The 13524-nt window shown below is 42.5% G+C and overlaps 1 protein-coding gene across 1 annotated transcript; it reads left to right on the top strand.

Moving 5' to 3' along the window:
- The first annotated feature begins 313 nt into the window (after positions 1–313).
- On the top strand, positions 314–5036 carry Ppp1r3c (protein phosphatase 1 regulatory subunit 3C). Its single transcript, XM_010632102.2, has 2 exons — positions 314–526; positions 2603–5036. The coding sequence occupies exons 1-2, from the start codon at positions 513–515 to the stop codon at positions 3540–3542; spliced, it is 954 nt and encodes a 317-aa protein (XP_010630404.1). The 5' UTR covers positions 314–512; the 3' UTR covers positions 3543–5036.
- The last annotated feature ends 8488 nt before the right edge of the window (positions 5037–13524 follow it).

The following is a 13524-nucleotide window of genomic DNA, read 5'->3' as shown; positions in this document are numbered from 1 at the left end:
CTATAAAGATACAGAATATACTCTGTGCTCAGATTCGGCTGTGAACAGACCCACATATTTCCAAGTAACAGACACCCCAACTCCAGGAGGAGCTGGCGCCCGCCTGGGTGAAGCATGCTGCGTATTCCCTCGGGCCCCAGCATTACATGCCTGGTGCCCCTTGCCCAAGGTTCACGTTACTCCGCTCTGTCCAGCAGCCCGGGTGTCCTCAGCGACCCACCCCGGGGATCCGGCGTGCTCTCCGTAGGTCCAGCCGGGCGGAGACCACGTTCTGGGGATGTGGGCTCGCGCTGCAGTTGGGCGCTGATTGGTCGCGCCATCGGGCCTGCCGCCCGGCGATTGGTTCGAGGTCTCAGTTCACGCGCTTCGGTGCTGATAAGCCGCCTTTCCGGAGCAGGACTCCCAGCCAGCCCGAGCGACCACTGAAGGGGTACAGCGGGGAGCTGAGGTCTGCGAGCTCACGCAGGCAGCGGGGTGCCGGATCTCACGGTCCACCGCCTCCTCTGTGCCTAATGAGTTGCACCAGGTAGGTTCACTGCCACTCTGCACCCGCGACAGAAGGAAATGTGCAGTTGCGCGGAAGTTGAGGGGCATACTCCTGCCTTCTCTGCAGATGAGACCCCAGGCCAGGGCATTGTTTAACTGTGGCACCGGGAGGCCTTGGAGGTGTGGAATTTTTTCCTGTATTTCTTAGGGAGCGTCTGTTTTAGTAATGAGCATCCTAAATCAGAAACGTGAGTCAGCTTTAGTTCAGATTCGCCCATTGATGAGGCTGTTATCTTTGGGCCCTGCACAAGTGTCCCGAGTACTCAGGCAGCTTAACTTGTGACAGCACTGTGACTTTGTTGGTAGGTAGTTTGGCTTGGAGGCAAAAATTACAGAGCGATATTTGCATTCATTCTTTCTCCACTCTGCATTCATTTGTTCTCCTCCACTCTTCTTATCATGGTTTGTCATGTTAAATGCCGTCTCAGAGTTTGAATGCATATTATTCTTAACTCGCGGCCAGGCCTTAACATTCCAGGGAAATTGCCCAATGCTAAAGCTGTCTTTTTATAAATGCAAAAAGTAAAAACAAAAATAAAAACCTCCCATAACCTACTTAAGTAGTTTCTCTAAAAATTCTGCCTTTTAACTATTATTAGATCCACAAATATAGCTTCAGCTTTCATTTGTTTGCTCTGAGTTTGTAGGTCTCCCAGAAAAATCCTTGAACTAATAAATTCTGTGAATGCCCTTTATTGCGCATCTTGTGAAAACGACCACTTGCCTCTGTGCTTAGAACTGCTGTGAAGACTTACTAAAGCCAAACTGAGAAATATCATGTACAGTGTTCACATATCTCTTATCTGGAAGGCAAAGATTGGTTGGGGGGAAAAAAAAATCCCAATTCCATAAGCGTGGCAACATATAATGAGGACTAATGGCCAGAAAAAAACCTTCTTGATGGATGCTTCTTGGTTTAATATTGCTGAGCATAGTTGTATTTAAGTTTTAAATAGCTTCCTTGCCAAAACATTAGAAAAACACCCATTGCCAAAACATTAGAAAAATAGCAAAAAAAGTACAAAGACAGCAAATAATCCTATCACCCAGAGATAATTGTTAACTTTAGGTGTATTTTCTATAAAGTTTTAAAATATTTATAAATTCATATCTTATATATGTTTTAAAACAGTTTAATTTTCAAGTAACTAGTGTTTTATTTTTAAAATAAATTTTATTGTGTTAATTTAAGGTGTACAAAATAATGTTATATCTGTGGTAAAATGGTTATAGTGTGACTGATGAACACACATCTGTTACCTCACACAGGCAACCAGCTTTTCCATTTAAATGTAGACTTTCCATGGACATCTTTCTATATGAAATCCAAATTATGGAGACTTTTCTTTAAATGTATGAAGTCTTGGCTTGTATTTCAGTTGGTTATTTGTGGGAACGAGGACAAGCCTGATAGTCAGAGTGGAAAGATAATTCTGACTTAGCTTTATTCTCAGAATGTTGCATGAAAATTTTCGTTGCTATTTTTTCTTTTCTAGTGGATTACTCTTTCAGAGAAGTATAATCAAGTTAATAGTGAAATAAGCAATAACAGCCAGAGGGGAAAGAAGTATGGTTCCCAAAGCAGCCTTTTGGTCATTAGAATCTTTGGGGGAAGCTTTAAGAATATAGCTACTTGCTTGGCTCCACCCTCAGAGGTTTACTGTAGTCTGTAATTACAGTCACAGAATTCTGAGATTTTCTTTTCCTTTTTTAAAGAAAGAAACTAACTCCCCAGGCCATGGTGATCACACAAGTTTGAGAACCACTGTTCTAGAGCAGAGCAAGTTAGACATCATCCATCTTTTATTTTTTGAATGGGGGAGCTAAACCCTCCTCTAAATGTTGTAAGCAGTTAACTTATGGCCCTATTACCAGCCAAGGGGCGAGGTAGACAATGTAGATCTAGTCACCTGATACTATTCTTTTTTACCTGACATGTAGCACCTCCCTGATACAGCCCTGCCTGTAATTCCATCAGTACAAAAATAGTACACGTGTATTGAGGCAGAGAACATTTCAGATAGAGGTGATAACCCCCCTTCCTTTTGCATTCCAGAATGATCCAGGTTTTGGATCCACGTCCTTTGACAAATTCAGTCATGCCAGTGGATGTGGCCATGAGGCTTTGCTTGGCTCATTCACCACCTCTGAAGACTTTCCTGGGTCCTTACAATAACTTTCAACGAAGAAATTTTGTGACTAAATTAAAACCTCTGAAACCATGTCTCAATCTCAAAGCAGAATCCAAATCACAGAAAGAATGGAAGAGCTCACACAACCAAGCCAAGAAGCGGGTGGTGTTTGCTGATTCTAAAGGCCTTTCTCTGACTGCTATCCGTGTCTTCTCTGACCTCCCAGAAGAACCTGCATGGGATCTCCAGTTTGATCTCTTGGATCTTAATGATATCTCCTCTGGTTTAAAACTCCACGAAGAGAAAAACTTGATTTTAGATTTTCCTCAGCCTTCAACTGATTACTTAAGTTTCCGGAATAATTTTCAAAAGAACTTTGTCTGCCTGGAGAACTGCTCTTTGCAAGAGCGAACAGTGACTGGGACTGTCAAAGTGAAAAACATGAGCTTTGAGAAGAGGGTTCAGGTCCGTATCACTTTTGACAGTTGGAAAAGCTACACAAATGTGGACTGTGTCTACATGAAGAATGTGTATGGCAGCTCAGATAGTGACACCTTTTCATTTACCATTGACCTACCCCCAGTCATTCCAACTGAGGAGAAAATTGAGTTCTGCATTTCTTACTATGCTAATGGGCAAGTCTTCTGGGATAACAATGAGGGTCAGAATTACAGAATTGTCCATGTACAGTGGAAACCTGATGGGGTACAGGCACACACAGCACCCCAGGACTGTGCGTTCCACCAGGTGCCCCCTAAGACAGAGTTAGAATCAACAATCTTTGGCAGTCCAAGGCTGGCTAGTGGACTCTTTCCAGAATGGCAGAGTTGGGGGAGAATGGAGAACTTGGCCTCTTATCGATGAATTAAGCAACCTAGTGTCTGGCCTTGACCTGTCATAGTCCCTGTGCAATTCTAGGTCTGTATTGCTCAATATTAGGAAGTCTTTGCTACTTTCTTCCATCAGTAGATTTAGATTTGAGCTTTTGAGGCCTGGCTACAGAAAATATAGCCACTTGAGAATTTAGCATTGGAGTCTGGTATGGATGATACTACCCATTTTTGTTTTGGAGAATCAAGTAACAGCCTAGAAACTATTCTTAGAAAAGTAGTACATTTTCAATGTCCTTCCTCCTTCCCTCTCAGTTCAGTAGCTTTCACATTGAGCAAGGAAAAGTTGAGGAAGGAGAATTGATGGTGATGGAACGCTGTGTCAATGGTATGAGGAATGTGTGAAGTGTGTACTCTACTAAAAGGGCTCTGAAGCTCAAGTCAGAGCGGGAGAAGTTCCGATGCTTAATTGTTGGTGAGAACATGTAAGGATGTTTTGTGTATTAAAGTTGGTTTTATGGTTCTCTCCTGGGAAAATAACTCACAGAGGGGAAAGAGATACATCCTGTGTATTTCTGTGGAGAAAAGCCAAATAAAATTCCAGGGCTTTTGGATGGTATTGGGGGAAGATGATCTATAATTCTGGAGAATTAAGACCTTAAGTGAAGCCTTTCTGTTTAAACATGATCTATCAAAAATCATGATTTGGGGAAAGTTTAAGCAAACCTGGCTTTGCAGTCATAATGTGATAAGTGGCTTTCTGATCAAGGCATCGTGCTTGGAATTTTGGAACAGAATGTCGACCGATGCAAAGCAAGCTAGCACCAATGGCCGACGCCATGTAGGAGCTTGAGGTCATGGAAAAGACAGCTCTTTGCAAGTGCCTTGATTAAACCAGACACTATAGTTGCTTAACCCAAACATATAACTGGTCATCTGATAACTCATGAGTGTTTGGCCTCATAAGGAGGTCTAGTATGTACATTGGCATTCATCCTACAATGCTGTTGTATCTTCAAGAATGTTGTCAGTGTACACAGCCACGTCCTTCATATTGAAGGTGACCCATTTTTCTGCCACACATTAATGTGATATTTGAAGTGAGGATTGACAGTAGGGTTCTCAGTACAAGAATCCAGTACCTTGCACATAGAAGTAGCAGTCTATCTCTTGCTTATTTTTGTCTTGCTGTTTTAATTTCCTTTGAAGTAAAAATGCTTTTTTTAGAAAATGAATATAAATTGTTTGGGATGAGAATTGTTTTTGTGTCTGCATATGTTCATTCTGTAAGATTTTAAGGGCAGAAGTCCAAAAATGCTGCTATAGAGCACATCCATTGAAACATGTTAAGAGAAAGCAGTTAAATTTAACATGTATGATCTGCCATGCAGAGTTATTGGAATAACTCTGCTATGACAGTATTTGAGGTTTGACTAGCATCCATGATTTTTCTACTGTAAGTATTTCATTCCCTTCTAGCTATCCTTTATGAGCTTCTCACTTTAAGAATAAATGTGTTTGATAATAAGATCTGAGAGTGTTTTCTTAAAGCCACAATTAGTTAAATAAGAAACTCAACTGACAGTCTCCTGTTTTGTTTAGGACTAACCGAGCAGAGTTGTTTGGACCATGAAGTGGATCCACCTAGGAGTATTCACATGGCCCTAGTCTCATCTCATTAGTGACCACATTCTTAGCACCTGGTCACTGGGGGTCCAGAGGTTGTGGCTTGAGTTACTGTGACTGTCCCCTTAGCCCCACCTGTGATTCTTACTTAGCACACATGTTCTTTGTTGTGTCAGTGTTATCTTGGAGAACCTGTTAGCTTTAAAATGGGAGAGGAAGATGATGTGCAAAGGGCTGGAGTAGTTCCTACTCCTTGGGCTCCAGCACTTTGCTGAGGGGCAAAGCTTAGAGCTGCACATAGGGGCCTAGGGAGGCCCAGTGGGTATCAGTCCTGGACTGAAGTGAGCAGCTTGACTCTGCAGGGTGAAAGGAAGCAGGTTCATTCATTTAAGGTGCTGCTCCTGTTCTGCCTAAAACTCCAGGCAGGGCTTCTGTGGAGTGTAGCTTCATGAAAAGGAAGTCAGTGACCAACCTGGAAAGGCCTATTTATGAAGAATAAACTTTTATCATATAACATCCTCTATGCCAAAAGTTGTAAACTACAAATCTGTGGGCTGCATATGAGCACAGAATTCATTGCCATGATAGAATAATTAAGAAACTATACAAAACATGGGTTTTATTTATTCCTCTAAAAGTTGAAGGCAACACATGTGTGGGGCTGAGTGGCAGCTGCCCCATTCAGATGACACCTGCTCCATAGCTGAGGCCTGTTACTTTGTGTTGGCCAAAGTCTCCACCTTCGGCTGCTTTCTCTTACACTGTTGACTGGCTTCGGTAAGCACTAAAGTTCATAACTCCTAGTTTGTCTCTTTTGGGTCTTTAGTCAAGCTGAAAGGTGGGTGAAAAATACTCTGTTCCCAAGAGATGGAGCAGACTCAAGTTTAGGTTTAACAGGGATACTGAAAATCATGGGACTTAAATGCCTAATGTTATAAAAGAAAAAACTAAGATACAGACAAGGAAAGTGACTTGTGCTGGGTGGAGTGGGCTGATCAGTAGATTTTGGACATGTGTTCCTTCCTGTGCTTCATACTTCCTCCTTGAAGTCATCCCCAGAGAACCTCCTTTTGTAGTGAAAGGGGGAGCCATTACCAGGTGGGTATGACTCTGGCTGTCCTTTACTGGCTGCCTGTGCCAGTCTGATCTAATATTGGCATGTTTCTGAGCTCCTCCTGTAGGAGGACTCGATCAAAGAGCAGAGTTTTCCTGCTTCTTTTTTGGTGCTGGGGATTGAACTCGGGACCTAGCACTTGTAAGACAAGCGGCAGCACCACTGAACTAAATCCCCGGCCCTTAGAAGTGTAATTGCTATGCATCTTCAACTTTACAATGCCAAATTGTTTCTCAAGGGATCACACCAACTTATCCTCTCACCAGATGGGCATGAGAAGGATCCACTGTCAAGCTCAGGAAAACTTGCTATTTACAGCAGGCTTAATTTTCGCCATTCAGGTTGAAGTGAAATAGTATTTCATTGTAATTTTTTTGTTTGTTTGTTTTTTGAGACAGGGTCTTACTATGTAGTTGGACTGTCCTGGAACTCACTATGTAGCCCAGGCTGGTCTCAGACTCACAGTGATCCTCCTGCCTCAGCCTCCCAAGTGCTGGGAAGTGCACCCCAAAGACCAGCTTCTCATTGTAATTTTAATTTGCATTTTCTTGCTTATGAATGAGATTGAGAATCTTTTCATATGTTTATTGGCCACTGAAGTTCTCTCCTCTGTGAAATGCCTGTTCAAGACTTTTTGCCTGTTTTTCTTGTAGTTTTTCTTCTTACGTATTGAAGTTCTTTATATGCCCTAGATACTAATCCTTTGTCACCCTGGAACTCTATGTAGCCCAGGCTGGTCTCAGACTCACAGTGATCCTCCTGCCTCAGCCTCCCAAGTGCTGGGAAGTGCACCCCAAAGACCAGCTTCTCATTGTAATTTTAATTTGCATTTTCTTGCTTATGAATGAGATTGAGAATCTTTTCATATGTTTATTGGCCACTGAAGTTCTCTCCTCTGTGAAATGCCTGTTCAAGACTTTTTGCCTGTTTTTCTTGTAGTTTTTCTTCTTACGTATTGAAGTTCTTTATATGCCCTAGATACTAATCCTTTGTCAGCTTTATCTTCTCCAAGTTTATAGTTAATTTTTTCATTTTCTTTATGTTATCTTTAGAATGTAAAAAAAAATCTGCAATTTATTTGTTACTTGGCTGGTTGATTGTTTTTACCATACTGGGGATTAAACCTAAGACCTCATGTAGGGTAAGTAGTCTCCCATCCTTTACACTAAGAGTTCATCACAGCAGGATAGACAGAGGCATCTTCCTGTCTTAGGAACAGTTCCAGGAACCCTGTTATATCACTGTCTAGGTTCAGTGTGTTTGACAATGATGATTAGGTCATACCTATGCTAAAAACTTGCTATTACAGCCACAAAAGATATAGATGCTTCATTTCACAAAAGAGGAGTCATTGTATAGTGTAGGGAAAGGGGATATTATTAGCACCTCTGCATCAGGTCCTAGTCTCCCGTGAGCCATGACAGCACAAGGCAAATTTATTAATATATAGACAGAAATGAGTGTTTTAGAAGAAGCTGAGTTTGGGCCTGATCAGTGCTGCTCTGGGCAGCAAAAACCCTAGACCCAAGCTTGCCACACCTTTATTCAGAGCATCAGCAGAAACAAAAGTATCAGATGACTCAGAAGGCAACCTTGATGATCCTAGAAGGATGAGGAACTATGCAAGTGAAGACTGGATTCCTCTCTGGATGAATCCAGCTCCTGTAGTCCTCCTCTGGAGCTTCACAGTGTCACGAGACCACTGAGGTTTAGCTGTGACTGGAGGCAAAAACGGAGTTATGGCTGACATGCTGTCTGTGGCTGGCCTGTAGACAGGAAAACTAGGCCCGCATCCTGATTTAATTATGAAATGATTTTCCCCCAAAATCATGTAGGATTGCTCCCAACAGGGTAGGGAATAGCGGCTGCTAGCTCCCCGTAGCCTTTCGTTTTATTCACACTCTATCAGTGAATCAACTGCTCCCGTGTTAAGGCACCCGTGACCAGCAGGGCTCCAGTGAGTCCACAGGAACAAGTGAGTCACACAGTGGTCCTCACTCCTTCAGTACACATTTTATCCCAACCCCTTATAACGCTGATCAGGTTCAAAGTAATTAAAACTGACTGTAACCTGAGACACACAAAGACTCAAGTGTCCAGTTATGTACCTGGTTAGATGATGCAACCTTCAAAATTGATCTTTTATATACCCCAGGCAACAACTTGCTTGTTCATGTGTCTCATTTGAATTTATGATATTTTCTTCCTTCCTTGTGGTAGCCGACACTCTCTGGTCCTGACTACTTCGATCATGTGAAATCAGACCTATCATCCAGCCATGTCTTCATCTTGTTGCTACCAAAGTCCTGACTAATAAGAAAACAGACAAAATCCCAAAGCAACCACCTGGCTGCAAACAACAAATATCCTGTGTGCACACTTAAACTAGTTTTTGTTGTTGTTTTTTTGTTTTTTTGTTTTTTTTTGTACTGGGGATTGAGCTCAGGACCTTGTGCTTGCAAGGCTGGCAGAAGAACCACTGAGCTAAATCCCCGGCCCTGTTTTTATGTACTATTTGATGTACTATCCCTGGCTACTATTTTCATGTAGACTGTCATTGTCATAAAATTGTTTTGCATCTGAGAGTTACTTAGAAGTAACTCCTATTGGCATTGAGGCATCATTTGAGTTGTTGCAGGTGGAAATAGCCACAATGCCTGTGATATAAAATATAGTATAATAAGAAAGTAGATTCTCCTATTATTTTTGTTCATTAAGTTTATTGATATATTTTAGGTATACAATACAATTACATTCATCGCTGGGAATTTGTACCTTTACGTGATAGATCTTGGTTCTTATTTTTTCCTCATTCCCCAGCTCTCCTTTCAACCCCTCCTCCCCCTCCTATTAACAAAGACTGTGTTTCTATTTTTTCCTTTTCTCATATTTATTCCTTTCCCCTACTGCTCTCACTTCCCCTTTGGACCTTTTCTTCTTATTTTATGTTATCTATTATGTAATTGAGCCTTATTTATACTTTCAGCTTCTCACACTAGATAAACTATTTGGTATTTACACATGTGTGTCCTATTTATTTCCCTTAAGAGTATGGCCTCTGTTGTGCATCCGTTTAGCTATAAATGTCTCGAGGTTCTCATTCTTTATGGCTAAGTAGTATTCCATTTTATAAAACAAACCCATCTTCTTTATCCAGAGTCTGGTTGGTGGGCAAATGGACTGTTTGCAAGTTTTAGCTATTACAAACTATGCTGCTAATAAACGTGGGTGCACATGTGGTATGATTTGCTGTGGTATGATTCTTTTAATTATTTGGGGAAGACACCTAGCAGGGGAATAGCTGGGTCAAATGGGACCTCTAGATTCTCCTATTTCTTAAAGGCGGAGACTGCTTTTATTTATTTATTTATTTATTTATTTATTTATTTATTTATTTTGAGGTAGGGTAGCTAAATTGCCTAGGCTGAGCTCAAATTTGTGATCCTCCCGCTTCAGCCTTCCAGGGTGCTGGGATTATAGGTGTGTGTCACCATGCCTGGCTGGAATTTTTGTTTTTCCAGTATCCAAAGTCTGACTTCTCACTACAAGCATGTTTCTAATCTGTATTCCTCAACTACTATATGAGTTGAAATCTGGAAATAAAGTTAAAACCAGTGTCTTTATTGCAGGCAGCTGGATGGATGCTTATTGAAGAGATTAAACATGCCAATTTGAATAATTTGTGGAAACTAAGAAAATGTTTCTTATTTTAGTTATGCATATATAATTTTAGCTAAGGGGGCTCAGAGGAAGAGATCTAGATATTAGGGAAGGTGAAGAGGGCAGAATAAAAGATGACCTCATTGTTTTAGCTTGGGACATAGGAAAAATGATGGAACAATCAACTGAAGAAGAGAATTTTGTGAAATTTGGAAGAAGAAATATTGCATTTCTGTATATCCCGAGTGAGACAGAGTAATATCTATGGACAATTATTCTACAGAGAATTGGAAATGTAGACGAGTTTAGAGCTGGACATACACAGTTGTAGGGGACAGAGAGGCAGCAACTTCTTTAAGAAATTTGCCTGCTCCTAACTACTGTGTGCTTGTCTCAGTTCTATTTTTGGTGTTCAGCTAGTAACTAGGACACCATTTCCGTGCCTGCACTTCAGCGGATCTTCTTGACTATTTCTCCAGCCACACCCTTTAGTGGAGTGAGAAGTCCGTAAGGGGATGTGTCTCCTCCTGGACCCCGTACTTGTTTCCCTCCGAGACTATGCTTCCAGCACCCCTGCTCTTGGAACTGTTTTTCCAAATATCTGGGTCCTACCTCCAGTGCCCATGTTGGCCTGTGTTCTGAGGGTGGCCTACCTCACCACCGGCCTCACTCTGGGATCTGAAACGTGGCTTTTTAGAGGATGGTGGTGGGGAGCTGCATGCGGACAAGGTTGGGACATTTGGCTGGAGTGTCCACTGCATGAAGGTGGGCTCCCTGGAGGAGCAAGGTGAAGCCAGGGTGGGAAGAGAAGGGAACTCCATTTTGTGTTCTCCCCCTGGGCCCTATGGATGCTAGCAGCCTTCAGCTGCACTCAGTCTTCCATATCTCAGTCCTTTAGTTTGAGGGTTATTCTTTCCACCTTTATAATCTTTTTTCTTTCTTTCTTTTTTAACCTGCTGTAAAACTCTCAGCTGAGTGTGCTCAGTGACTGGGCGAACACAGCTGCTCCTTTCCCACCGCTCTGCCCCACACCCTTTCCCAGCCTGGTTCCTTGCTTTGGTTGACCTCCACTGTCTCTTACAGGGTAGGATGAGGCCGTCTGCTGGCAGTTATAGAAGGCATTGAGCGCGGACACAATGGATGGAAGCAGGCTTTTGCAGGGTTTTACAGGTTTACCTTGGATGGGTAGTAGAGAACCACTCCTCTGGTGATATTGAAGAAAGACTGAAGAGTTTTTGTCTTTGGACTTCCTTTACAGAGAGGCACTGTGTCCAGGAAAAGCTGGGGGCTTCTACAAGACACCTGACAAGTTCACCAGCGGGAAAGGAGGTGGAATCACTGACTGTACTGTGAGAATTGCTGGAGCAGGCGCCTGGAAAACTTTGGCTACTGGGAGCTACCACCACCTTTGGTCCAGAAAGAATTAATATCATATAGCCCTGTATTTACACACAATATTAACGTATCCAAAGCAACTTAGAAAACCTAGAAAGGTCAATTAGGTAATGTGATCCCATTTCAATCTGCCAAACTGGAACCTGGGAGAAATTTTACCACAAAGTAACAAATGTGTGGTTCCTTTTGTCTGTCCTTCACTCTTTGGCTGACTTCTTCATTTGCCGTGTTGAAGCTTAAGTATCTCTGCCTCAGAATGATCTTCTCTGAGTGCCCAATCTCATACAGGTGTTCCTGGCTTTTCTCTCTTGTGCTTTATTTCATCAAATGTTGTTGAGTGCTATGAGGTGCCTTGTTAATTAATGTACCAGATTAAGAGTTTTATTTACACTTTCTAATTTTAATCCTATAAGGTATGCACTATTATCACCATTTTACAAATAAAATAGTGAAGGCACAGAGGGTTAAGTGACCTGCCCAAGATTACATGGTTAGTAAATTTGGAAGGGTGTCAAGACCCAAAGGTGACATGAAGGGTGCTGAGCCCTTCACATTTTTAAAGAGCAGTCCCAATCTTTAGTGATGGATGTGGCAGAACTGTTGGGAAAATCACAGACTTTCCCCATCCCAGGTCTATAAGGAGAAGGCTAAGCTAGAGAGGGTGTGGGATCCCGAGCCCTCAGTTTGAGGGAGGTGCAGAGCTCCTGGAGAGAGAACTGGTCCAGGGACAGGTGAATCAAGAGAGTTGGGGTTATGCTACGGGCATCATTAGCATCACATTTCATGGCTGAACATCTACCTGGGCAACAGTCTTGCTGCAGGCCATGGACTAGGGGAAAAGAAACAGAAGTAAGAGAAGGCAGGGCTGAAAAGAGAAGTTTATGGGGCAGGATCTCTCAGAAGGCCTGGTGTGGCTGGAGGGTTGAATTTTCCATGGATGGAAAGGATCCTGTAGAAGATACTAGAACTGAGAGGACTGGGCTGGCTGCGCCTGAGGTCCCCAGTCCCTGCAAGAGAAGCTGTCCCGCTGCAACAATCATGGAGACAGCAGATGGCAAGAGTTGGGGTGGGAAGGAAATGCTCAGCCCCACCTTGCCTTCTCACCCCAATGCAGAGGGAATCAAAGCCAGGAAGAGGCAGGGAGGGAGTCCCATATGGCGTCCACTCTGGCCATTCCCACAGCAAGTCTTGGCTACTTGCAGGGCAGAGGCCTTTAGACAAAACAAGATATGAGACGGGAGTTTAAATTGGTCTGGAACCAACGTGAACAAGTCCAATATTAGACACTCATTTATATGTAGAATCTAAGAGAAGCCAAACTCATAAGGACAAGAGAGTAGAATGGTGATTAGTCTGAGGGACCTGGAGGTGGACGGGGAAAGGCAAATGTTGGCCAAAGTGCACAAAGCTTCAGTTTGACAGGATCAATAAGTTCCCCCGGAGTGACGATAATTAATAGTAATATGTACTCTGAAATGGCTAGGAGAGAGACGAATGTTCTCGCCACAGTGAAATGATAATGGTGTGAGTGATGGAGTGTATGCATGTATTAAAACATCACACAGTACCACATAGATATATGTAATTATTATTTGCCAATTAAAAATTTTGAAGTTTAAAAAAGATATACGTGGCCTGAACCATAAGCAATTTTTTATTTTGTTTTTTTTGTTTGTTTGTTTGTTTTGAGACAGGGTCTCACTATGTAGTGAGGCTGACCTGGAACTCACTGTGTAGCTCAGGCTGGTCTCACAGTGATCCTCCTGCCTCAGCCTCCCTAGGGCTGGGATTACAGGAGTGCACCACCACGCCCAGCTGCCATAAGCAATTTTTTACTAGCATGGCTTGAAGCTTACAGTTTCAAGGATAAGAACTTTGGAAGTATGACTGTGGGGTGAGCAGTCTCCAATTCTGCATATGGGATTGAGGAAGAGGGATTTACAGGGCTTTTAAAATATGCAATACAGGGATCGGGTAAAAGCTGTGTATGGGAGAGGGTTTTGCAAACTATGAAATGTGGCAGTGTAAAGATTTATACACTCCGAGGCAGAACACTGCAAGAGTTAATAGAGGACCTCTGGCAGGCTCGGGGTCTTATTGTTTATTTATAGAAATACCTTGGGGCTTAGAGAAGAAGGAAGCAAAGACTGTTTTTGTGTAGGAGTGTGTTTGTGTACGTGCAGATGAGAGAGAGAGAGAGAGAGAGAGAGAGAGAGAGAGA

The sequence above is a fragment of the Fukomys damarensis genome, unplaced genomic scaffold (assembly GCF_012274545.1).
Source record: "Fukomys damarensis isolate Sample0158 unplaced genomic scaffold, DMR_v1.0_HiC HiC_scaffold_20, whole genome shotgun sequence".
Taxonomy (NCBI): domain Eukaryota; kingdom Metazoa; phylum Chordata; class Mammalia; order Rodentia; family Bathyergidae; genus Fukomys; species Fukomys damarensis.
The sequence above is the reverse complement of the archived record's forward strand: the minus strand, read 5'-3'. Positions and strand labels throughout refer to the sequence as shown.